The 27,384-nt window shown below is 39.2% G+C and overlaps 1 protein-coding gene across 1 annotated transcript in view; it reads right to left on the bottom strand.

Moving 5' to 3' along the window:
- Positions 1–329: 329 nt before the first annotated feature.
- Positions 330–27,384, bottom strand: part of CYLD (CYLD lysine 63 deubiquitinase) — a 46,411-nt gene continuing 19,356 nt past the window's right edge. Inside the window, 16 exon segments of the mRNA XM_033127990.1 lie at positions 330–1,418; positions 3,030–3,056; positions 3,059–3,245; positions 3,517–3,635; positions 4,461–4,569; positions 5,498–5,630; positions 9,915–9,981; positions 10,799–10,890; positions 12,983–13,105; positions 14,810–14,951; positions 15,860–16,025; positions 16,908–17,117; positions 17,119–17,180; positions 17,183–17,287; positions 20,205–20,321; positions 21,907–22,005. Coding sequence (XP_032983881.1) covers positions 1,234–1,418; positions 3,030–3,056; positions 3,059–3,245; positions 3,517–3,635; positions 4,461–4,569; positions 5,498–5,630; positions 9,915–9,981; positions 10,799–10,890; positions 12,983–13,105; positions 14,810–14,951; positions 15,860–16,025; positions 16,908–17,117; positions 17,119–17,180; positions 17,183–17,287; positions 20,205–20,321; positions 21,907–22,005 — 1,943 coding nt within the window. The 3' untranslated portion in view covers positions 330–1,233.

Genomic DNA, 27,384 nt, shown 5'->3' with positions numbered 1-27,384 from the left:
GCACGGTGAGAAAGTCATTCCTGAAAGACGCCACCACAGACAACACTTGGAGAATACACATGCCACAGCACTGACAGTTACAGTCTACGGTTCTAGTCTACAACACCCACTGTGGACCAGACACACACTACGGACATCAGCTAAGAAAACATCCATTTTCTACTTATTTAATCAGGAGGAGGATGGAGCTGCTGCTGCCATTTAAATAAAACAAACATCTGATTCGTAACTGTCATTAGTTCCAGTGAAATCAAACTGAATCCAGTGAGGGGATTGACTGCCTGATGGAACTTAGGTTCTGCACAGTGTTATTTGAAATGGCCGAGGTGCAGACATCTAATACGTCTTCAGGGAATTTCAATGAGTCATTTATGGGCCAAAATTTATTATCTCATGGACCAAGTATTTGTGTAGCATTATATTATCACTCCAACACTTTAATAAAACTTACTGTGCCCCATTCCATAAAACAGAAGCCTCAGAAAAACCCACAAACCTATAGGCTGACAGTTACTACTTTGAATGACAGAGCTTCAAGGACTATACTCTAATCCCCCAGGAAAATTACATCGAAAATGGACGTTTTATGACAAAATCACTCATGTATCTCAACCCCAGAACAAATAGAAAACAACACCACTAAGGAATTTAAGTACTTTTCTGACCACTACTGCAGAAACACAGAAACTCAGCAGATTGCAGACATGCAGGAACGGGCTCTATATAGGAAAGAATTAGCAAATCAAACTCAGTGCAACTTTAATAACTGGATTGAAAGTAGCCTCTTAACACAACCCAAATATTTCCTCCTCAAGGCGTCCGTTAGCTACAAAGGAAAAATGATTCGTATCCTGGTCCATAAAGAAGACACATTTATTTACATCCTCAATGGACTAAAAGAGGGTTTAAACTCTCACAATTAAAATTTTATGCTTCCAAAAATATCATATGATCAATGCACTTACTTAACTTAAAGCTTCAGTTATTAATAACTTCATTGAGACTTCTTAAAAACCAACACAAACATACTTTCTAGAGTGCAAAATGCTTCTTATTAAATACTTCAGTAACACAAAAGCAAGTTGTTTTGAAACACAGGAATTCTCTTCTGAAGGGTCATCACCACAAAGGTGTCCATTGCCGGCAATGGACCGTGCACAACACTGCCAGCTCGCGTGAAACCCGACGCTCCAGTTATGCCCTGGGCGGGGGCGCCTGCGCAGACGCCCCCCCTCATTTGTACAAACTCATGCTGAGGCTCTGGTACATGCACATGTACGCATCGCAAAGCAGTCTTCGAGCACAGCCCTGGATCCTTCTGGAGTCTAAGGAGTGCAGGTCTTCTGGAGACATTTTCAAGTACTCCCCTACTTCTGGGCATGGGGTAACCTGAGGAATGTTGAAGCCATTCTGACCACCTGCGGAAGAGAGGACAGCTCTGCTCAGGGCGGGGAAGCTCCGACCTTGGGCCACCGCCCCCCCACCCACCACAGCAATTTCATAGTCGTGCATCTGAGTCAAGGCAAACGTGTGGACTTCCGGACGTTAAGCCTCTTTTGAACTCTCGACAGTTCTCTCATTCTTGGTTTCTGAAAGGATTCTGGGCCAATAGTGAATAAAACGGGCAAAGAGACACCAGTCCTGAGCAGAGGCTCCCCTCTGTACTCAGTAATCCCGTGACACACACAAAGGCACCCGCCAGCAGACTCCCCACATTCCCATACCCCTCTGCTGACACAAGCACCCTGCACCCTTCTGCACCCTTCACCACAAGACTGCCCAGCTCACAGCACGTCCAGTAAAATGAACGCACCACCTTACGTCCTTAAAGATTGTACCTGTGCGCCTCTCACAGGGTTTGTCTCATGCACCATGAGGCTGAATGAAGATGCTGCAGGGTGTGGTTTTAGGGGTTCCAGCAAAGGCCCTGCTGCTGTAGCGACACCAATGGCTTTTCCAAACCACCGAGAACCCCTATACTTTTGAGTTTCACTGGTAAATGAAGTTTTACCTGGGGTGGGACACAGAGGGGGCTGTGCTGTACCCCTCCAGTGTCTACGCGCTGACAAAATGGTGACAACCCTTGGCCTAAAGCTTGGCCTGTGGTCAGGAGGCTGCCACAAGGGGGTGTCCTGGGTTATTAGAGGGCCACACCAGAAGACTTGGGGACTGGAGCTTGCATGCACCGCTACAGGAGAAACAGGGCAGGAGGAGCGTGGAGGAACGCGGAAGCCGCAGCTCCCAGCCCTGCCTGGGACTGGTCCTAACCGCTAGGCCCCAGGCAGGCAGGCAGGGGTAGCGCTGTTCTGACAATTGTTTCATTCCTGAGACCTACTAGCGCCTCCAGCCGTTCACACGTGGTCACTAAGGATTTACTGAATAACGACTGAGTCTCCTAGAAAATGGCCAAGAAGGTGCAGCATATTGACCTCTTTAGGAAGAAAACATGACATGCAGAACAGGCTGTTTTTTTCCAAAGACAATGTTAACCTCTGTTCTTAGGTTGTCATTTAGAAGACAACATGGTGCAATTTAAAACACATGAGCACTGAGGTCAGAAAAACGGAGTTACAGCCAAGCTGTGTGACTCGGGGCACCTGAAGCCTCAGTTTACTAACAGAAGAACAGGAATGATTCCCATATTGCTAGGATATAGGTAAGCTGACTAATGCACTTCGCAGCGAGCGTGGCACCTCATACATGCAGACTGCGGCTTATCTAGAAAATGAGGGGAGCCTGAAGGGGCAAGAAGACAAAGCTTTCTGAAAAGAACACCTCTCAGCCCTGAAATAAGAATTTGAGGATTCTTTTCTAACGAAGACCACGTACATGTCAAAATATCACGGTATTATCGTTAGTTTAGTAGCAGGGCTGTGAATGCATTTCAAGGTTTCAGACTGGGCACCCAGCTACTCCCCAAAGGCTTCTCACACAAACTATTTTACTTCTCAGGACAGGCTATCCCCCTGTGAACTCTTCCACTGAGGACTGAAATGCGGCCACGTGTAGAACAAAGGGTTTTTAAATACCATCGCGGTCGGCCATGCTGTCAAAGAGAGCCAGGCAGAGTCGTCTTTCCCGTACTTCACAAAAGCAACATAGTGGCTTGTTTCTATGCAGAGAACAGCGAATAATTCCATCTTCTGGCAAGGGATGCAGCCGTGCCTCCAGTCCCAGTCGGGTAAATCTTTGGGAAGCGACACTGGGTTATATTTGTGACTCAGTCTCATGGGATGAAGGTGGACCTACAATGGAACAAACAAGCGAGCCAAACTCAGCGTTGCGCGTGTCGTGGATGAATGCTTCCCTTCCTAACTGAACCATCCCTGCTGGCAGCAACCACGCCCTTCACAGGAGTCTCTCAACTGAACACGAGGCATACACAATACCACTTCATTGTGAACTTTTACAAGTTAATTATGAGCTTGAAAACGTTTTCCAAACCTAAAATCTGTTTCCACTACAAAGAATTTCCTGGTTCATATGAGAGTACCCATTAAATGAAGTTCAACTTACTTGAGTGTTGCAGGTTTTACAAAACTGTTTGATTTTTCCCGCTGAGATGTCAGGATCGTCATAGCATTCTCTGCACTCGTACATGGCCAGCCCCCCACATATCCGGCACTGCCTAGGGGCTGAGATGGCGGGAATGGGGCTGTTAGGGAGCCTTTAACAAAGTGCTTTCTTCCATTACAAAGATTAAAAAGTTAAGCTTTGAAAAAGATACTGTTCATGGACTTTAAAAAAGTTCCTCCCCATCCCCATAAACTTTAAATTTCCTTGAACTCAGGATACCTTTAAAGACATTTTGTCTCACCAAATGACTTTTCTTTTACTTAATATATCCCAGGGTATTTCTCCCCGATTATAAAATGTCTATTGATGAAAATTCAAAGATACAAGACAGTATAAAGAAAAAATCTGAAAGCACCTACAGTTTCAGTTAGCAAGAGATAACTACTGTCAATACTATTGTGAACTTTCTCCAATCATTTTATATCTGCATATTTATATGAGTGAGTGAGAGGGAGTGAGTGTGTCTGTATGTGCGTCTGTGTGTCTCCTCTCGTAGAAAGTATGAACATACTTTTCACTCAACATTACATCATGACCACGCTCATATGCCTTGGTCTTCAAACACATGGTTAATGGCTATATTTCGCTGACAGATACACCATAATTTAACTACTCTCCTCTGTGAATACATAGATTGTTTCTAATTTCTTTATCATGCAACAATAAACATATTTCCATATAAAATATTTATTTGCATGTCTGGTTCTTTTCTCAGAATAAATTCCTAGAACTGAAATTACTAGCGTAACATGCCCAAGCTCTTCAAATACTGAACTCTCTTTTAGAAAATTCATATCCTGTTAGACTCTTACCCACAATTAAGAAGAAATGACCCAACAGACTTTTTCTGGAAAACAAACAGAACTGAAAAATCTTATACTTACTATCTTCAAGTAAATCTGTGATATTTAATTCCAGAGAAGGAAAAATTTTTTTAAATAATTTAAAGTCTTTTCCAAACCGAGGCATCTGAATAATCAGACATGATGGTGCCTAAAAAAAAAAAAAAAAGATGTATATTTTGAGACTCAAAGTGCTGAAAAATCCTTTTCCCTATGGAACTAAAATACTTCTGGTTCTCAAACCAAGCTCTGGTTCATCGTAACATCGACAGCTTATAAGACAGGACCCACGTGTGAATACGGAAGGTGAAGGCAGAGCACCAACGAGCCAGGATCTACAAGTGGTCCAAGACCCCATGGACACACGGACACCCAGAGGTCAGGCAGGTCAACAACCCTGGGTCCCAAAGAACAGGACAACCAGCTAGAGTGACATTCTACTTTGAGTTTTTCTTTAATAAATGTTTGGGGAAAACTGTTTTTGCAAGTATAATAAAGAAACTGTCGTCGCTGAAGGACACTATTCCATACAGTCAACCAATAAACAACTGCAGCTGTTAAGGTTTTACCAGGACACTCTTTCAGAAATGAATACAATAAAAATAAACCACAAACATGTACTACGAAGATGAAGATACTCAATAAACAGTAAAGGTAAGATAATTTACATCACTTGTTCATTAACAATACCAATATAAGTGAATTTATTTTTTCTCTTATTGAAGGAGGAAAAGTAAACATTCTTTTTTGAATATTTGAGTAATATGTTTGGGTAAAATTTTAAATTGGGTAAAATAAAATTTTTAAAAAAACAGAAATCTTCTTCGTTTTAAACTACTTAAAAGTTTTCAAGTTACAAATTTGCTTCATATTTTCTTTGGCACCAAAAATCAAAAAAGTTCCATCTTAATTCTAAGGCATTTTCTTCAAGGACAAAGTTCAAACACTGCGCTTTTTCTTTTGTGCTTTGTAAACAGCTTGTGTTTCTATCTGTTCTCAGTGGGTTAAAAGTAATAATTTTTGAATCTTAAAAATCCTAAGGACTTTCATATAAAACACAGTAAGTAGTTATCACTGACCTCTGCAAATTTCAGGTTACTGTTGATAAAAGACCATTCTAACAGCTGCTGAATTGTAGGAACTCCAACTTTCTCATTTTTTTCCATGAAAATTTGATAGAAGTAACAATCTTGTACTTTTTGACCTGCTGATCTAAAAAACATGCAGAAAAAAAGAAAAACCCCATGTAATTTATTTCTGAAATACTTAAAAGTATTTGAGAACAGAAAAACTATGAAACTGATGATGCAACTTCGTACAGTCAGAAGAACAGGGGCACAGATGACAACTGAGATAAAATAATTAAATGTCCTTATGCATAAGGTAAGTCTTTAAAAATGATGTCTTGTTTTAGCTTTCATACTGAAAAGTTTCCTCAGTGATTCGGAGAAAAATAATGGAATAACATTGTAATCAAAAAGCACTGAGTAATAACCAGCAACTAAAATCACTTGGTTCAACTCAAGTGTCTAAATCTAGAAAGCGGCAAACTCCATGCAATGCCCTGAAATAGGAAAATAAATTCTTATATGCCTGGATGAGACACACCCTTCTAGATCTTCTAAACCAAACTTTCCATTTCTAAAACGAAGGGCCTGACATCTAGGGCAGGATAATCACTTCCCAGCAAGGCAAAAGCAGAGAGAGGTGTAAAACCCAGGTGTCCTAACTACCACTCACTAGCCTGTCCACTAAAGCATGGTGTCTCGTTAGACGGTCACTCATTCATTCAACAAACACCAAGTGGGTGCCTACTATATGCCAATCACAGTGTTACCCTTATAGTATTTTACTATAGAATGCATTAATCTTCAAGACTAACTCTATCAAAGAATTAATCATCTTTAAACTTACTATTTACCTTTTTAGCAGAATTTCTGTGTATAGAGTCAGATGGTTTCTACATACGTCTATATGTAGATCTTAAGATTTTTAGAGAAAAATATTAACATAGTTTTCGTAGTAAAACCTCAGCTATTCAGGGACCAAACTTCAGAAACCCTCAGCTTCCCAAAGCAACGTATACCCTGAAATACACACAACTTATATGGTAACAAAGCAGGAAAGTTTTGAGAACCCACAGCAAATAAAAAGAAATGATAACCAAAAAACTTGAAGGCTATGCTGTATCAATATTCTAATTGGCTCTGATGACTATAAAAAGCCAGCATTCTTCTGCGAATGCCAAAAAGCATTAAAAAAAATTAATAGGAAACAGAAAAACGTAAGACAGGAAACTGAAAACGCAGAAAGTAGTAGAGTCAGTCATTGCAACAATTAGAAATAATAATGGTGATGGGGAAGGAGGTGATGGTTAAATGGAGTACAAAGTGACAACCACGGAGAGAGACGAGACCCAGAAATGGGAATGTAAGACAAACAGCTTTGTGATCTTGGGACAGAAGAAGGGGGAGTGGGGGAAACAACTACTCAAACCTCATTAATGAAGTTTAGGAGGCTAAAGCCCTAAGGCAAATAGCTGGTCATATGCAAGACACGCACATGCAAGAACTGCAAGAAAGCCAGTGCTGTCGTACAAAGATGCACAAGTCCTACGGCCATTTTCCACTGAGAAAATCTGGGCACCTGGGTACAAATGTTACATTAACTTGAAAGGAAAACAGACATCTCAAGAAGACAGAAACATTCATGGGTTGTATAATATTGGTCTATCTACCTTCATAACACAGATTACAACGGGCAGCCAACTAAACTTCTTTGCAGACTCTGGGTGATGTAGCACTGCAGAATATAATACACTCGTGTAATTGGAATACCAGGCCATTTTCTAGAATGAGAGGTACTCAGTAACACAATCTGAATGGTCTCCTAATGCTTGCTTCTTGTTTGCTGGTTTGATTCCATTGTTTTTCTTGGAACGCTTTGCCTCCTCTCTTTTCAGTGGCTATGACTTCAGTTTCACCTTAACACCCCACACACCTTAACACCCCACACAATTAGTCATTATTATTACTACTTCCGTTATTGTTTTTTAAATATGAAAGCTTAATTTACCCACATTTACCAATTTCTTGATTCTTCTTTGTTCCTTGCACACCACTCCTTTATTCTAAGTTCAGTTTTGCCTTACTAAAGTACATCCTGCAGTAAGTCTCTGAGTGGTAATTTAGTCCTGGTTCTTCTCGCTCAGGAATTTTATACACCTTTATTCTTAGAATTTAAGTCCGTCAAAATTCAGAAAAATCTTCAGCTAGTTTCCCTCAAAATATTGCTTCTTCCCTATTTTCTCCAGTGTCTCCTCCTAGAACTACAATCAGAATCTCTTTCATGTCTCTTGCCCTCTCTTTCTTGTTTTCTAAATCTTTATCCCTTTGAGCTATATATTCTGGGTAATTTCTTCAGATCTACCTTCCAAATGAGCAATTCTCTCTTCAGCTGTGCATGCTGCGTTCAGTGAGGTACCCCCTTCCAGCTACATATTATATATGGAGAGACATACATTGATTTTTATTCTTACTCTGGGAATTCTATTTTTGTTACCAAATCTGTATTTAGCCTCCCGGGTTACTGAAGTCCTTCTTTTGCCTCTTCCATCATTTAAAAATATTCTATAGTCTCTTACAGACTATTTCAGATTTTTAAGGTACCCATCCTCCAATTTGTTGCCATCAGCTGACTCTCCCTCAGAAGGAAAGGCTCATGGAGGGACATAATGACACTTGGGAAAAAACGGACTAACTTTCAAAGTATCATTTTATATCTTTTTATAATCTTTAAACCAGTGATTCCCAATATGAAGAGGCTGCTGAAAGGGGAGGGGAGGCAGTGAACCTCTCGAGTGGAGTCAGAACAGCCCAGGCCCTTTCAAACTCCACAGGCCCTCGGACGCTGAGATGTATTCCTACATGTGTCTGATCCCTCTAACGCCCTCTGCGAACCACTGCAGCATTCATCCTGTGTTATTACTGGGAGTGCATGCCACCCCTGGGGTGTTGGGCTAGGACAAAAAGAAGGACAACTGTTTTAATCATCTGGAGTTTATCTATTCAAGATGAAGAACAAAAGCAACTTTTTCCTCCCAAATTGCCTGCTAGATTTCCTACGTCATGTATTAAACATCTTTTCCTTCCTCATTTGTTTGAAGGCTGACTTATATGACACTGAATACTACATATAGTTAATTCTATTTCTGAGCTTTCTATTCAGATCTATTGATCCATATTTCTAATTTTATACCAGTATCACACTGTTTTAATGTCTATCGTTTTGCCTTTATAGCTTATAATGGAATTCTTTTTTAAAAAGTCAATGTTTCCTTCCCTTCCATCTTGAAGAGAACTCTAAAATGACTTTACTGAATTAAGATCTGGCTTATATACAAATTATTTTATAAAAAATTAACATCTTTAAGTTATTTAACCATCCTACCTGGAACACAAACTTTCTCATTAATTAACCAAATCACCTTTCAGCCTGTGCAAGTCTTTTTAAAAACCTATCACAAAAAAATTGACTTTTGGCAATGTATTTTTAAGTATGAAATTACCCCTTTGTCTTATTTGCGAGAAGGTATACAGAAACACTACTGATTATTACTCATTGTTATTTCCCACATGGTCAAACTTCAAATTCCTTTGGTAATACTAGTCACTATGGAACAATTCTCTAGGCTTTTCTAGGTATACATACAGCTATGCCATCTCTTCATAGATCCTAATCACATGGTCTTGATGCTTACGTATCCTGCCTTATTTCATGAGTTAGAACATCCAACACAACATCAAAATATAACTGTTGGTCCTGCCCACCCTTCTCCCTTCTTATCCATCAATTCAGCACTGGCATCAAACACCGTCACTTAGGGCACAAGCATGCGTGAGAGTACTTACTTGTCCATGATAGTAGCAAGATTTTCAACAGAGAAACCCAGACTAAAACGTACAAGGGTCCAGCATTGAAACTATCTGAAAAGTTCATCCACTGAGAATATCTCACTAAGAACTTCACTGCATTAGATTCAAGGCTTTCGTTGTAGATGGGGAAAAAGACCAAGCCCCAAAGCTGGGAATAAGAGAGCTAACTTAAGGCTAAATTAACTGAGTGACGGGTAGACAAAAATCAGTGTTCTCACAGTGTCTGATTAGGTTAGAACAAGATCCTCTTAAAAGAGGTCATTAATTTAAATTACAAAAGTATGTATATACAGTTTCATAAGAAAATGATTTGCAATGATATTTCTTACTAGGGTTAAATTAAAAGCACAAATTTACATTGGATTCATCCTTCACGTTAAGTATAATACTATGGAGAAGACAATGATTAAAATTAATCTGCATTGTAGTTACCTAGCATATTAAGATTCCTAAACAAACATAACAGTAAGTAATCACTAAGGAAATCATTTCTACTGAATGATGGCAGTGCAAATGAGGACTGTCTGTTTTTCCAATGCTTCTGTAACAATTTAAAACTTACCTTATTTTTAACAATGGTTCTACCCTTAAAATATGATGAAACAAGATATTCAAGAATTCTTCAGGATCTAGGAGAAAATTAAAAATCAAATAAGTCACAGACAAGGCTTTTAAAACATTCTATTTTTTATTTATAACAGACAAATTCCTACACTGAATTCAATTTTATAATCAATATTTTTTCAATTAAGAGCATAGTTCTCAAATTTTCCTAACGAAAAATATAGAGGATATGATAAAGTATTATGTCCTAATTTGTCATAACTTTATTGTATTTGAAAAGATATAATTCACGATAGTGAAATAATTTCTTTTGGGAGATTTAATATAAGTGGAATACAACCTGAAGTATAACCTTGTATGCTCCTGATATTTAAAGAATTATCAAGTCTCTAAACGTTATAGCCAGTTACAATATGCTGTTAACATTTTCAAAGTCAACAGCTGAATCTCGGAGGATATCCACTAGCTGTGAACAGATTCAAAGACTGACTCTGACCATACACTTCACTCTAGTCGCCACTTTGTAGCTCCCTTTGTAACAAGGAAAGCTGAGTGGGACTTGTTGGTGACCCAACACAGCCCTTCACTGCGGACATTTTGGAAAGCAAATCCAAATTTCATTACTGGATGGGAAGGAAAGGACTCTTTATCACCCATTCAATATCCTAGAACCAGCCAGTTTCTCAAAGGGTTCATTATTCCATTTCATCACTCACTTTGAAAAGAGAGAAACATTTTAAAAAGGGGAGAAAATTGTGTACCACACAGAAATTTCTATTTTAAAATAAAACCCCCACAACTACACAGACACACATTTCAGCCAATAATTTAGCATACGCTTTCATATTATATTTAAGCATATTTTATATGTAAGGCAGTCACCTTTTTCTTCAGAGGTAAATCCTGATGCAGCCTCAACTTTTTCAAGTATTTTCCTCAGTTTCATTATTTTTGTTGCACACACATATCCATATCTATGTTAGTAAAAAATATTAATTAATACTAGCATATACATTAAACTAATATATTTTGATAATCACGCTTTTTTATATATAACTCCAGCATGTCATAAATCAATAGGCTAGACAATTATTTTGAAAAATGCAATGGCCTTCTTCTTGAGGTTTGAAAAATTAAAAATCTAGAAGCAGAATTATTCCAGATACTATTATACCCTAAAAATATCTATCACATACAAATACAAGAAAAAATATTTTTAATTTATGATGACTGGGTTTTTAATACTATTTGCTTAAGAAATTAAAGCTAATTTTGTAAAACAGAATATGCAATTTTGAGAGAGAGGGAGTCATTTTAATACTACAGGATGAAATAGCCACCGAGGGGGAAAAAACTAAAACCTGCAATCATACCAATCATCATAATTCCGACACTTCTCTCATCATTGTCTGAATATGGGGCACCTTCAGTACATTTAATGTCAATCTGTGACAAAATTCTTATTCTAGCAATGGCTTCAGAAGAGACGTTGGAGGCCACCACAGGCTTAACAAGAGCCAGTCAAAACTAGCTAATCTTACAGCCATTTTTATATTGACTATAATTCTTTGCAGCCAACATTTATTGAGTACCTACCACTTACACAGTAATCTAACATTTTAGCTGCTGGGAATAGAAAAATGAACAGTGAAAAAACAGGCTCATTTCCTCTGAGAAGCTTGAAATGGAGAAAGTAAAGGTTTCGATGTCAAATAAAACCAATTCTACAATACAGGCACGAATGCTGCAGACACAGGGAATTCTGGTCCCCACAGGGCGTGTGTGGACAGGGTGACAAAGTCTGGTTAACCATGACTCTTAACTGGTTGGACAATAGTCCAAAGAATGTTTATTAATGGACTACGGTGTTTTGGAAGGAAAAGAAGGAAGTGGTTCGGATTGGACCTGTCTTGTTATAGTATCAATCACGTGGGGGGAAAAACAGTCCCATTTAAAATGTGCGTTTATATAAACGATACAAAATAACTGATGTAAAAGTAAAGACTCATAATTACCTTAAGAAGTAAAAACTACAGACATTTTCATCACTACAGAATTTAGGGAAACAAAAGATATATGTGGGAAGTTTATTCACTTATAATTACTAGTCGTGTTACACAGTAGCTCATTCTGAATGCTCATTATCTTTCAGTATTCTGCATTTTTTGGTCAAAATCTTCTATCAAACTATTCTTTTGCTTTAATTTTAAATAGGAAAACTATGGCACAAAATTTAAACTTATTTCAATATGGACTTCAAATTATATATTTGCTCCGTATATTCTTGAATGAACAGATTTGTTGTATGATCTATGGCCTTAACTCTTCAGTTTAAATTTTATAATGTGACATGTCACACATTCCTACTGCCACTTATCAAGAGTCTGTACTAGAAATCTATCACTTGTGTGTCTATCATTATGAATTGTTTCCTGTGATCAAACATAGGGATATTTATAATTCTCAAACTAGGAAATGACCAAAAACATCACATTTTTAATGGCAGTGCAACGAGGCCTAAATATATTCCTTTAAGCAAAAAATGTGTTAATAAAATACATCTCCTTTCTTTCTAATACAAAAGTAAATACTAGCTACTCTATAAATAAAAATTTCCTTTGCTCTTATTCTCTTATATAAAATTAAGTTTAAGAAGCTGGTCCATTCCAATTGGATTAATAAGCATGATTACTGTTAGGGACAGTGTTGAAATAAACTAGTTCGGAAGATAGGAATCTGAATTACTTTATATTGTATCAGCTTTTCTAAACCTGCTGCAATTGCTAAATGGTAGTATCGTCTACCAAAAGGTTTACTCACTTCACAGCATGCACCATGCTATACCTTGGCCAGACTTAGAAATTAAATAAGGCAGTACACAGACCAAAGGTTAAAAAAACTGTTAAAACTTCATCAAGAGAACTAATTTTTGCCCATTTCTTATTAAATGAAAGCAGGGCTTTCATTTCATTTGGACTTACTGTCCAAAACAAAAAACAAACAAAAAAAAAACCCAGCAAATAGGACGCCACATAAAGGCAAACTAACTACACGTCTTCCACTTACATTCTCAGAGGATTAACAATTTCTGTCCTCAGTAGCTCTTGAGTCTCACTGTAATATTCTACGTCACTCTTTTCTTTGGGTCTCAGCAGCACAGTGTCCAGAACAGAACTAAAAGCAAACAAGCTGCAAAATAAAAAGAGTATTTTCCCTCATGCTGTAAATGTATTTCTTTGTGTGAAACACATACTGAAAAGAATGTGAAGAGAAAAAAACCCACAAAGTCTGGAGAGCAAATAACATACAAATGAGTTTTTTGTTAACACAGCTCCCCAAGACCCCTTGTTCAGGTTCAATCATCATGGCCTGGAGATCCTTCCAGGTTACGGAGAATACTAACGCCAGGAAGGCAAACTCTAGATTGACAGGTGGAAGGGTAAGAGCACGCCTGGGTATACTGGGACTTCTTTGCCAAAGCTGGAAGAGCGCCTACAAACCTGAGTCAAACAACAAATGGGGAGTCAAACAACATCAGGGGAGGAAGTCTGGAAACTAGCTCCCCCAAGGCACACACACACCCAATGTGTAACCCACTCTAAATACCATACTTGGCTCTCCCCATGCCCTTTTGCAGAGACCAACATTTCTTTCTTTTTTTCCCCCTTCTTCTTCTGGCTCCCGCCCCCACTCTGATTCAAGCCGTTGTTTCTCAGCTCCCCGGCCCTGCTGGTATTGGTATTTTGAGCCTTGAGCCCCCTCACCCCCAAGCTGAGGCAGTTGGTCGCCAGTCATAGGTCAACAGCTCACAGCAGCTCTCTGGCTGCCGGCCACTCACTGGCGGCACACAGTAGCCCACAGTAGCCCACAGCAGCACACACCAACCTCCGCTGCTCACGGCAGCCCAGCTCCAGGAAGAGCTGTCGTTCACAATCTGAGCTGTAGAGGGCGCAGCTCACTGGCCCAGGTGGGAATCGAACCAGCGACCTCGGCATTAGGAGCGCGGGCCCCAACCACCTGAGCCACCAGGCCGGCCCCCACATTTTTTTAAATGCCAAAATCACCTGTGATTGACTAAGAGCGATAACTTGCTGATACCAAAGAAAAACGTCTGGCGAATAGATCCTATCAGAGCATCTAAAGAATGTTATATCAATTCTTGCTTTTGTCCACATATCTAAGAGAGTGAAAGTATCCTGCCAAAAAAATGGCCTATTACTTTTATTCTTGTCCCTACCTGTACATTTTTAACATCTCATTAACTTCCAAATTCTTACACCATGGCTGCACAGAGCTGGCAGATTACACTTGATTTAACTGGCAATGTACTTGGTTCAGTCTTCAGAGCGTAAAACTTCTTGCCATGTTAAGTTGTTCCATTTTGGAATAAACTACATATACAAGAGTAACTGTGCTTCTACTGAAAATAATTGTTCAAAATAAAGTCTTTTTATGACTGCCTCTACCTAGTAAAACAAATATACACAGCAGCCAATGGCTTCTTGCAAGTCACCTTATTTGACAGGTGCCCAAAGACACTGCTTACCGTCTTCAGGCATATGATGTCCCACACGCCCACGGAATATTCCCTCCACTTGTGACACTATCATTCACCTGTTAGCCATCATTCACTGCATTACAGTTTTATGTTATTTTTGGATATGGCAGATGAGACAACATTCATTAGCTTCCAAGGAGTACATAACGAAATGCAAATCTCCTTCTTTCTTATCCCCTCCCACACACACATGTCCCTGCCATAAATAAAAATTTTCCTAGCTCCCATTCTTTCAGAGAAAATTAAGTTTAAGAAGCTAGGCCAATTGGACTAAAAAGCATGATTACTATAGGGGTCGTGGCACTGTAGTCCTCTCACATTAATTTTAAACTTACCAAAATAAGGTCGAGTCCAAGTAACAAGAATTGTAATGACCCTGGATACCTTTCTTCTTTCCAATCATTATATCTAAACCTTCTTTTTCCATTTTTGGTGGAGTATTTTCTTCTACTACTTCACTTAAGTAGCCTCCAAAGGCTGAAAAGATAAAAATGAAAATAGTAAGTCTTTTAAACTAGTATATGTGTTCCCATATATTTCTTCACTTAAAAATATTTTTTGTATTTTGATGCAAAATTTATTTCTCAACGCTAAGTTAAAGGTAGGTTTTGGTTAATTGTTACTCAGCTTGGCTTGTAAAAAATGCTACTGTTCATTTTTAAACTCACTGCTTTCATAATTTAAAAACCACGTTAGAATACTAAGTAATGCTAAAAAGCATCTGCCAAGTAAAATATTTTGCTCCCCAAATATTTTACTTTTTGTTTGAAGATATCTCACTGTCAAGGTGGAAAACAGAAATTCCAAAGCACTATTCAAATGTAATGAAAACGTTTTTTACGAGGATGGTTTTCCCACTTACACCTGTTTAACCCTCAAGGTGCTGCACCACTGTTACCCCAAGCTGGAAGGGGACGGCATCAGGAAACTGCCACCAATTACAAGTGATGAGGTGATCTGTCCTTCATCAAGCAATCCAAAAGTACTTCTTGTAAAAATGCTGGCTTCTTGATAAAATAGGTCTATTGATGTACTTGAACAATACACTGAGAGAAAAGTCAGTGCCGAAAAGGCCACATTTCAATTTCTACCTCCCGTGCTGTTGAAAATGAAATGTCTAATTAACAGGAAGAGAAAAATAAATCCCACTATTTTTCACTTTGTGAGTCTCAAAGGTTCACTGGCTAACACTTTCATTAAATGTCTCTTCTTAGGATAACTGTAACTTGTACACCAAGTAGCATCTTTTACTGATTTAAAGCTTGATGAACATTGGCAAGAAACAAATTTAAACACTGTCACTGCCACCTACTGCCAAATGGCATGAGATCAGAACTAGAGTCATTCTAGACTGGTAGATAAATCAATGAAAGGCACATAAATACCTAAGGAGTTACAGCGTTCGATCTGATTGGAAACGGGCTGCAGTGACGCAAACCGAGAGTCGGGCCGGCAGCTCTTGAGTTTGACAAACAGCGCCTTCTTCAGGGCGCAGGTGAAATAGCGAACGCCCCTGAACGTTCCGTCTGTACAGCCTGCACACTCGTCTTCCTGATAAAGATATGGGTCCTATGTGTTATTCTGCTTCTTGCAAAGATAGTATACAAAGAACTACAGTTTGGTTCCCGTCTACCCTTTCTCTGAAATCCCTCGTCACATCTGTGCTCAGAACTCCATCGGGAAAACGGGGTTGACTAATCAGTGTTTCAGTCCAGCTAAAGATTTAAGAAATTAATGCCTTAATTCAGCATGAAGTCCTCTGTGTATTTCCTTTCAGAATACATGCTTAAACCTTCCCTGGTTTTCCTGCCCCGTTTCCAAAAGTATTAAAACTGGGGGTCGGGGGGAATGGGGGAGAAAGAGGCTATTTATTTTTACAACCCATTAAGAAAAACTATATTCAACAGCATGCAAACAAATAGAAAACCAAGAAACATATTTAAATGAAAGCTAACTGTACTCAAAGTCTCCTCTCCTGATTATGAAATGTGAAACAACATGCTTTCCTAATCTTCAAAGGGAAAATCGTTCCCTCTACCAAAGATCCGAAAGGATCTCTAAAAATAGTGATTAATCGTAAGGCCAATGATATAAATATTAGAAGTGACTAGGGGAGGGAGACTGAGGAAGAAAAAGGAAAGCTGATAAGCAGATTGGCTTTCCTTACTGTATTCTGTCTAATACAATGAGCCTAAACATATTACCCTAATAATCGATTTCATTCCTCGGACACAGACAAGTAACATTTGGAGCAAGTGGGTCAGATGCTCCCTGGGCGGCAAAGGAAGCCAGGCAACATGGTGACAGAATGTTTCTCTAGTGATGGCTTTTTTGACAAGTATAAACATTTCACCAAAGAGCATACACTAGGGGAAATATCTGTGCAAAACAACATTCAGAAAGAATTGCAACTTTTAAGTCAAATTAATTTACCAGTTCCAGTCCAGCTAGTACTTCATTGAGTCCCGGGGGTTGACCGATCCAACGGATCACCCCATAGAAAGGGGGGTTCTCCTTCACTTCAGCCAGCGAGCCCACTTCCAGACCATGTGAGTTCCCGGAAGCTCCGGCCAGTGGAGGGCTCTCCTGGACAGGTGCGCTGTTCAGCTCCCCCATCACAGACTGCACTGACAGAGAGAAAGCGGCTGTGGCCAATACTTCCATTGGTATTGGGCATCTTGGTCAGACTGAACGGCAAGGAGTGAACCGGTTTTCACTGGATAACGAGTTCATGGAAGGAGGTTGCAGGGGAGGTGAAGCTTGTCCGAAATCTGGAGATAGCTCTGTGAGCGATTTTGCTGGGTCTTCAGCAACTATAAAAAATTATTCTTCATAGAGAAATGTATGCAAGAATGTAAACATGCCCTACATCCCTAAAAGCTAATATACACCTCTACGCCAACTGCCCACCTGACCTCTGGTGGTGGAATCCTCATAAGCATCGCAAACGTAATATCCTCAAAACAGTGTCCCCGTTCTTCTCCCCGCCACCCTCCAATGTTTGCTGCCTCAGTAAATGACACCTCACTGTTCAAACAAAACAAAAGTCTATATTGATTGGTACTGTATGATAGGTAATATTCTTTGTCCATAATACAATTAAGTTAGAAACCAGTACAAAAAGATACAAAAAAACTTAAGAAAAATGCTTCTAACTAAACGGATCAAAGAAGAGAAATTACTTAAATTTTTAAATCCCTCTTCTTGCCCCTCCCCAATCTATTCACCATACAACGACTAGTGAGATCTTCTAATGGAAAGATCTTAAATGATCTTACAATATTCCCGTCTAAACCTTTCAATGGCTTTCCAACATTCTTCAAATAAACACCAATTTCTTACCAGGACCTACGAGGTCCCGATGAGCACTCTCCGACCTACCTATCCCCACTCATGTCATACACCCCCCCTCCTTGCTACTGTGCTATGGCTACGCTGACCTACTTCCTGTTCCGGAATATCCGTTCTCACCTCAGGTCCTTGCCCTTGCTATTTTCACTACCCAGAGTGCTCTTCCCAAGTTTCCTCTCTAGCAGGTTCATAGCACCATCCGACCACAACCGAAATCTCGTTTCCTCAGAGTCTTTTCCAAACCCCTGGCAGCCGGCTTTCCACCTGCTGCTCTCACCGTGGTCGTTTCCTTCATTGCCCTGTCTAAAACTAAAGATTTATATTGTCCGTTCATGCCAACTAGAATATGAGCTCCTAAGACAAGAATTTTGCTAGCTCATTCCATGGTTGAATCCATAGCCACTAACACAAAAAAATACTCAACAATTGTAAAAAAAAAAAAAAAAAAAAAAAAAAAAAAAAAAAAAGAATAAATAAATGTTGTAGAGAATAGCTTTTTTACATGTATAAGTAAAAATTAATACAGAAACATCCTTTTACAACTTAAATTACTTCTACTTTCTAATTTAGAGAATGAAGCCTTACTCCATACAATTTCATTACTGTATACATCCTATTTACACCCGTTAGGACTAGTTAGAAGGCCACTATATTAAGCCAGACAGCAACAAAGAAAAGGATCTGAACTAGGCAGGGGAAAGATGCTAGTGACACTGAAGATGAGGAAATCCAGAGGACAGGGTGACGTCTGGATGTGACTAACGAGAGACGGAGGAAGTCCAGGATAAAGCCTACACATCTGTTTTAGGCAACTGGACGCATGTCTCCGTTTCCTCACTCCATAAAAACCTAGCTCACTAAGGCCATCAGTGTCCTCCACGGGCTAATCCATGGGTATGTGTGTGGTCTTCCTCTCACCGGCCTCTCGGGGGCCATCCATGCTGCTGGCCTCTAGCTCCTTGGCTTACTGACCCAACAGCGTCCTGGTTTCCCCCACATCCATCTGGTCACTTTTTCTGTTTACTGTGAAAATGTATCCTCCTCCCACGCCTTAAGTTCCTCAAGACGCAGCCTTAAGCCACACGCTCCGTCCCCACTCTCTCCTCAGGTGATATTATTCACGGGATTTGAATCACCACATATGCGAAGGCAACCCACAAATGTCTTTCTCCAGCTCTTACCTCTCTCCTAAGCTCCAGCTGGATTCTCCAGACCTGTGTATCCAACTGCCTACTGGACAAATCACCTCTCGGAAGTTCAAAAGGCCCCTCAACCTGAACATGTTCAAAAGCCACTCATCACCTTCCTCCATAACCATCCAAGTATGCAAGCCAGGAAATCAGGAGTCATCACTGACGTCCCTTTCTTTCTCAGCTCTCACTTTCAATCTGTGAGTCCTGTCAAGTCCCTCCTGAATAGCTCATAGCCATCCACTTCTCCGCATCTCTTCCCCAACAAGTCAGGTCCCAGCTGCTCTGATCTAGTACTGAGCCCTCCAACAGCAGTCACACACTCCCTGCTTCAATCCACTGTCCCCCCTGCAGCCAGAATGATCTTTTCAAAAGGGAAAATGCCTCTCTCTCTGTTCTAGCTACTCTGGCTCTTTTTAGTCCTTAGCAAACACCAGATTCCATTTTTCCACAAGACCTTTACATATGTTATTCCCTCTGCCTAAAAGGTTCTTCTGTCCCCTTCCACTTTATCTGCCACTCCTCGGATAAATCTAAGCTCATGAGACTTCCTCAGAGAAACATCCCGAGCCCCGTAAGTAAAAACCATCCTTTCATGCACTCCCACAGCATCGTGGGCCTTCTTGCACTCAGCACGGTTGCAATTCTACATCTGTTTCTCTGATTGTTTGATCAATGTCTGTTTTAACGACTTGATCATAAACTCAGAGAGGGCAAGGACGATGTCTATTTTTTCTCCCTGTTGCAACCTCAATGCCCAGAAGAATGTCCGGCATGTAGTAAGCATTCAAAAAAATATTTGTTGAACAGATGAACAAAGAAAAGAAGAAACCAGAAGAAAACGATGTCCCAGAACCAAGGCAAGGTAGAGTTTTAAAAAAAGGGAGTGTTATAAACAGGTAAATACCAGACAGAAAAGTCTTTAAATGACTTAATTGATTCTAGAGATCTTCTACCCTCAACAGACCAGCTAAGGGAAGAGAACAAGTTGCTAATACATTTTCTAAACGTTTCATTAATATTAGCAGAGCAGTACAAATTGTGTACAGTATTTTAGTTCAGCAACATTAATAAAGAATGGTCTAATAATTCTGTTTCCCCAAACTACATATCGTGATGAAAAGGCCATTTTCTCTGATGGGTTCAAAGGAAAGGATTATTATGAAAAAACACAAAAATTATAGATTACCTTCATCAATGTACCATGAATTTTTTGATTTGGATTGTGGTTGTGAGTCAACAGAAGACCCATTTAAGGTATAAAATAATTCAGATCTGTTTCTATTTCCAGGGTCTGAGGTAGATCCTATGGAACAAGAGAGGTTCCTTTTAAAAATAAAGTCAATATGGTGTGAAAGTTTTTCCATAAGAGAAATTAACATGCATATGGTGTTAACAACTACTCACACAACCAGTATATGTACACAAACACAATGTATTTTATTAGTGTCTTCAGCTTTTACAATTTGGTAACCATTTTGGCAATGTCAAAAAGATTCTTCTGCCCAAGAGTCAACAGAGGAGGGGAACAGGAGTTAGTTAAACGAAAAGCTTGCTGTTTTTTGGGGGGGTTCTTTGGTGTTTTTTTTAAAATAAACTGCTTTAAAAATCATTTCATGTACCATGGCTTTTTTCCAAACGTCAAAATCACCATTCCCCAATTTCATTTGATGAAGCTGTTGGTTCACAAATTTAACCTATTATTTTAAAACCGCTGCTCTTAGAAGGAGGCAATCTTCAAATATACACAAATCAATGAACAAATTAAATTTCAAAATGTAAAGTTTAAACATTATGGAATTGTTGATCATCAAATTCCTTGCTTAATTTCTTCATGTCTTTGAGAAAGTGAAGCAATATTATTCCTCATACACTAGATTTATTAAATATAAGAAAGAGTTAGTATCGCTGAGTCACAGACATGTCAAGACATTACCCTGCCTCAGTACTAAGAGGACACGCGACAGATGAGAACAGTGGGGTCTCCAGAACCCACACAGTCTGATTCTTCTTTCAATTTAAAGCAGATAGCTCTATACTTTATACATATAACTAATATCTGCCACAACATAACACACGTCTTAAGAAAATCTTTCAGCTATTTATATTTAAGTGAAAGTAGCATGTTTGAGCTATTGTATCTAAATTTATAGGTTAACATAAAAATTAACTATTACCAATATATTCTATGTAATTCTAAGTCTCCCAGGGTCCAATGTCACAGAAAATATTTCTTAAAGTACAGTTTCCTTTAAATGAGCCAAAATTGTTATGTTCACTAGAAAATTGAGGAAAAAATACTCTTCTAACCCATATGAGATAACTGAGGTTAACAAAAATTCTTACAACTTTCTAAATGAGCTGTTTAGCTTATGTAACTATAATACCACCCTATAAATCTATGAAATATGTGAGGCTAACAAACGAAAAAAGAGCTAGGAACTCCATAACTATTTTGGGGGAGGTTTCTGGAGGAGAGACAAAAATTTTTGCTTAGCAGCTTGGAATTTAATTTGTACCACATCTAGTTAGCGAAATCCACATAATTCATCTCTAGTATACTTTATCTTATGTAACATATCTGTATGTGATTATTGTATACAGTTGCAACTCTATACAACGTACAAATGTTATGAGCAGGGAGTTCTAGGTGATAGGGACCAGCAACAGATCCAAGTGCTCACTGGAAACTTTTCATCAACTAGAAAAAGTTGGGAACTCTTGGCTTAACCAACACCATCTGTAAAAAAAAATTTAGCAAACTACCAAAAATGTTAGAAAGAAGAAAATCTACATATACATTAAGGCATAATACCTTTTAACCTTTTTTCAATGCTATGGTAAATCAGCTACATGTTATAACTAAGAACTGTATTCTAATGAATCCATACCTGTAACCTTTGGTTTATTGTGACTGGACGAACCTTTGTCCCCAACACCTCTTGACATAAAGGCAAGTTTGGGAGGCCTCCTTTCCTGTGTCACGCTATCTGAAACAGTAAACATGTTCTTTGAAGATAAAAGCAAATTCTTATCTTATTCTTCTTCTATTTGGAAGAAAAACAATTGAGCTAATAATGATATTAAGAGCAACAACAAAAATCTCTTTCAGGGCAGCCGGATGGCTCAGTTGGTTAGAGCGTGAGCTCTGAACAACAGGGTCGCTGGTTTGATTCCCACATGCGCCAGCGAGCTGCGCCCTCCACAACTAGATTGAAGACAACGAGCTGCCGCTGAGCTTCCGGAGGGTGGCCAGATGGCCTCAGCTGGTTAGAACAGGAGCTCTCAACAACAAGGTTGCCGGTTCAATTCCCGCATGGGGTGGTGGGCTGCGCCCCCTGCAACTGAAGATTGAAAACGGCGAATGGACTTGGAGCTGAGCTGCACCCTCCACAACTAGATTGAAGGACAACGACTCGGAGCTGCTGGCCCTGGAGAAACACACTGTTCGCCAATATTCCCCAATTAAAAAAAAAAAAGGGCTTTCTTTAAAAAAAAAAATCTCTTTCAAACAAAAGAGCAGCATTTTCACAAGTTTTACAAATTCTTAAAGGCCACCAAAGGTATCGAAATCGATGCTCTATTTCAAAATGTAATTTCTACAAGATAACACACCCCAAATACAATTCAGCCAAATGCTTTAACTTCTTGAAAATTTAATCACTTTTAGTCAAATTTATTTGTTGTGTTAGAACACTACCAAGAAAACCTTACTCAGTTTTTTGCAGGATTTCCCAAATCAGTATCCCCAGAACACCCTATGTGTTCTGAAGTGTTCCACATGCAAATATTTCTAGAAGACGCTGAGATAAACAAATAAACAGACTTCTTTACTGCCTAACACCAGAACCTTATATGCTAATGTGCACTGCAAATCTCTCCAGGAGGGACATAATCACTTATTTGATAGCATGTTTTGTACCAGCCTACTCAGCAGCTCAGATTGATGTAATTCACGGAACACAGTTTAGAGAAAGTCTGGTTAAGAATATGTATCAGCTTTTAAAAACATAGTAATGTTAATAACACAAATGTGTATACAAACACATATACGTATACATATAAACAGGAAAGCCACGGAGAACTATACATTGACTAATGTTGCACAGAACCAGAGATAATATCAGTAGTATTTCTGAAGAAAACACTCAAAACTTTTTTGAAATAGAGGTGTAATAAATTCAGCAAACTTGTTGATATAAAGACTACTCTAAACCTTAAAGGCTAGTGAGTTTCATGCGATAATGCCAAATACTGCCAAATATTGATCAAGCAAATGCAGAGAAGTCCATCTGGGAAGTTTTTCTCTTGGGAAGTTCAACAACATATCTGTGGAGTCCCCCATGACACTTTGGAGTCCTACTTGATAAAGGTGTGCATCAACAAAAATGTTATCACCCACAGTGGATTTTTGAGAACCGAAAGAAAAAAACAGGAAAATTTTTACATTTTAAATACAAGGAAAAGCATTTTTCATTCAAATATCTCTAACTACCCCATATGAGAGCTACTGTGGAGGGTAACACTTCTAGTCACTGGCAAAAGTTCCAAACAACAGCACATAAATTGACTAAAGAAAACTAATTCCCACTATCAGCTGCACGTAAGTCCATTTATAAGAGATTCCCGTGTATACATCCATGATAGAGTTAGCGGTGACTATAAGGGGCAGCAAATGGTCTTCACTACGGCAGCCTGGACGGACAAGAGGGCCAGATGGACGGGCCGGCGGTGACAGCTGAGCCGGTGCTACTGAGCTGGGCTCCAAAGACGAGAGGCATGGAGGGCACTGGAGACGAGGACGTGGTCATCTTCGGCCAGACTCTGTCTGAGTCGGGGTCCAACATCCATTAAGAGGACTACGACACTCTTACAGGATTCTATGCAGGTAAAGGGTCAAAGGCACATCTATCCTGACCTCCAGCGATTACACACAAATATTTCTTGTTGTTTTCTGTCACAACTATGTTCATGATCCAAATCAAAGCCTTCTACCTGAAGTGAATTTTAAGAGATTACCATCTCAGGAAAAAGTATGGGGGAGTAAACAAGGTAAGGAATAAATTCAGTAGACAATTTTGTAGGATTGAAACAATGCTGAGAAAGAGATATTAAAAGAATAGCATGGTATTTTCACCAAATGGCAGGTGCAAAACTGTTCACAGCAGCCTTATACATAATAACTAAAACCTGGAACAACCCATTCTACGGGGGGATGGATAAACAAATTGTGGTCTGTTCATACAATGGAGTACTGCATAACAATAAAAAGAATAAACTACTGATACACACAGCACGGACACTGTGTTGAGAAAAGAAACCAGACCAAAAGTATACATCATATATACATGACAGGAGTGCATTCAAATGATAAAATCAGCAGTTCGTCCACCACTCTAGTTGAGTTAATCAGATAAAGAAAAATCCCTTGGAAAATCTTGGGTTGGAAATAACAATAAACTGATGAACAATAACAATAGAACCACAAGAAATGCCTGTGAACTTGAACGACCCATTAGATTAAGAAAAACTGCTTAACTGTTGCACTGCTTACCAGCGTCAGCCACAAGAGCATAATTCAAACCCAAATGAGAACTTAATAGCCACAGAGAAATATATTGAAGAACATACACATGCACTGGGGTAGAATGAGGTATTATAAACCCAATACCAAACACTCTGTACATAGCAACTACCTCAAAATCTCCATAAGGCAGAATTACTGATCCAAATAAATACTTTCCTTCTATTTTAGACAATTTTATATGAAATACTGTTCAAGAAACGCAGGAAGGTCCCATGAGATAACCTCAGAGCTCCCCTGGGCTCTCACTGTCTCCTCTGACCAGGAGTCCTGCTCATACAGACAACATTTAGGCTGACTCAGACTTCCAATCATCTCCGCGGAAGGGCATTTAGCACTATCTATCAAAATACAAAATACACATACCCTTTGACCCAGCAACTCTACTGCCAGGAAGTCACTGGTTTTTGAAGATCTTATGAATATTTTATATGAATATGAGCAAATATATCTTACTTAAATATTCAGATGAGTATATTGATGGCAAAAAATCTACAGATGACATGACATTGAGAGGAAAGACAATACATAAAAGGACCGAATTAGTGCCCAAAATGACCTGGCCATGTTGGAAGACTGCCTAGCTCTAATGACATAAAAGTTTAACAGGGACAAATGTAAAGTCTTGTCATATGTCCCAAATCAACTATACACGTATACAATCAGAAGCAGAAGTACATGTGGAGAAACTGGGGCTTTGGGTCTAGAATAAACTCAATATGCATTATTAGTTCATTAGTTGGTAAGTGCATTCATTCAGTCAAAAATATACCTACGTCATGCAAGGAAGCCCTACAACGGTCTCTGGGATTGTAATTTAAACTGTGACAAGGCTGTCCCAAAATTTCTCTGTCAGCATCCTGTTCTACAGCAACCATTAGCCCCCATATGGACTACAGTATTCCGTTCCCTTCTAGATGCCCAGGTGGAAAGGTAATGTTCAACAAACCAGGCCGTACGCAGAATATCGAGAAACCATGTCCTAGGGAAAAATGGCTAAAATGACTCAAACTTTTGGGCTGGAGAACAGAAGATGTAGGTGCCAAAGATACTCGTCTTTGAATGTCTGAGGGTGTTGTAAGGAAGAATCCTATCTTCATCCCCAGTTCAGAGCTAGAATCAAAGAGGGAATTACAGGAAAGTAGATATAAGCATGTATCACACAAGGAGTGACTTTCACAACTAGAATCGACCTAAAATGAAATAATATGACTGCCTTTAGGAGACAGTGATTCTTCTATCAAATGAACACATAGCTCCCTAAGAGATATGAATAATAAGATAGGAGGTTATCTCTTAGCTATATTGGCACACATGCACACCGCTACCTACACACGTATCATTCACTACGGCACTGTTTATAACAGCAAGAGTGAAAACAACCAAAAGGGACTGGTCAAAAATTTATATACATTCATAAAATGAAATACAATGCATAATTTAAATAAAAGTATGCAATTTATGTAGTAATATGAAATGATCCCTGATATCTATTGTTAACTTTTCTTTAAAAAGCTGTAACTTCCACTTCCAGGAAGACGAGTAAACATACTTTTTCTTATTCCTCCTGATAAGTACAACTAAAAACTCGGGATATGATACATAAAACACAATTAAAAGACTCTGAAAGGTGGAGAGGAGACAGCAGACCCTCTGGGGACCTCTGGGCCTAGGGAACGACATGGTGGATATTTCCCTGGGTTTTCTTCTTGCCTAGTGTGTCCCAGACTTGGAGCTGAAGAAGCCGGCAACCTGGCAATGCCAATTGGCACATACAAAAGAAAGCCCCCACAAAAGTCAGCTCTCCCTGTGTCAGGAATCCAGGTGAAAGACCGAATATCAGTGAATATTAGCAAGAATCGGGAACAGAGACATATAGATATACAGAGATCATATACAGAGATAGATACACATACATGATTACACACCACAGAATGGAATACTTCTCAGCAATAAAAAGACACATAAGTGAGTCAAAAAATAATTACCTTAAATGAAGTAAGTCAGACAAAAAAAGGAGTTCACTCTGAGTGATTCCATGTATATGAAATTGTAGAAAATATGAACAAACGTGTAATGACACACAGATGATGAGTGGATGCCTGGATTTGAGGGGCAGGCAGAAGGGGGGGTCACAAAGGACAGACTCTGAGGGGACGGATATGCTCACATTCTCGATGGTGGTGGTGGTCTCACGGGCGGGCGCACACTACTTAAAACATACCCAAGTAGATACTTTAAATGTGTGCAGTTTATTGTCTGGTTAATTGTATCTCACTAAAACTGTTACGATTTTAAAAAGAAAGTGCAAAAACGATACAATATGCAAACACTGAATAACACAAAGAAGACAAGCAAGATGCAGAAGAAAGTAGCTGGGGGTGAGTGTTAGGAGCGAAAGTTCTTTAAGATTCTGCGCAAATGTGAGTGCCCTGCCACAATCTAAAAAATAAAATTAGCATGACATTACCAGCCCTCAAAACTAAAAAAGAGCCCCCAGACCGGGTTAGAAAAAGCAGAGATGTGTAAGTTAGGGGTGGAGCTCACGGCCACACTTCATCACAACAGCTTGAAGAACCTGAACGCACTCTCGACATAGATGTTCGCGTTTTCAAACATTTGAAACAGAAAGGAAGAGAGGAAAATTTGATAACAGGCGGAAGACTCCTGCATCTTTTAGGTATTCTTCAGAAACCCACTGTAACAAGCAACTGACTGGGATGAATTTTTCCTAATCTCACCAGCTGTTCAACTGCTTCAAAAACATGTTTTCAGTGCTGGAAAT

This window comes from Rhinolophus ferrumequinum, chromosome 15 (assembly GCF_004115265.2).
Source record: "Rhinolophus ferrumequinum isolate MPI-CBG mRhiFer1 chromosome 15, mRhiFer1_v1.p, whole genome shotgun sequence".
Taxonomy (NCBI): Eukaryota; Metazoa; Chordata; class Mammalia; order Chiroptera; family Rhinolophidae; genus Rhinolophus; species Rhinolophus ferrumequinum.
This window is presented reverse-complemented; position numbering and strand designations above follow the sequence as displayed.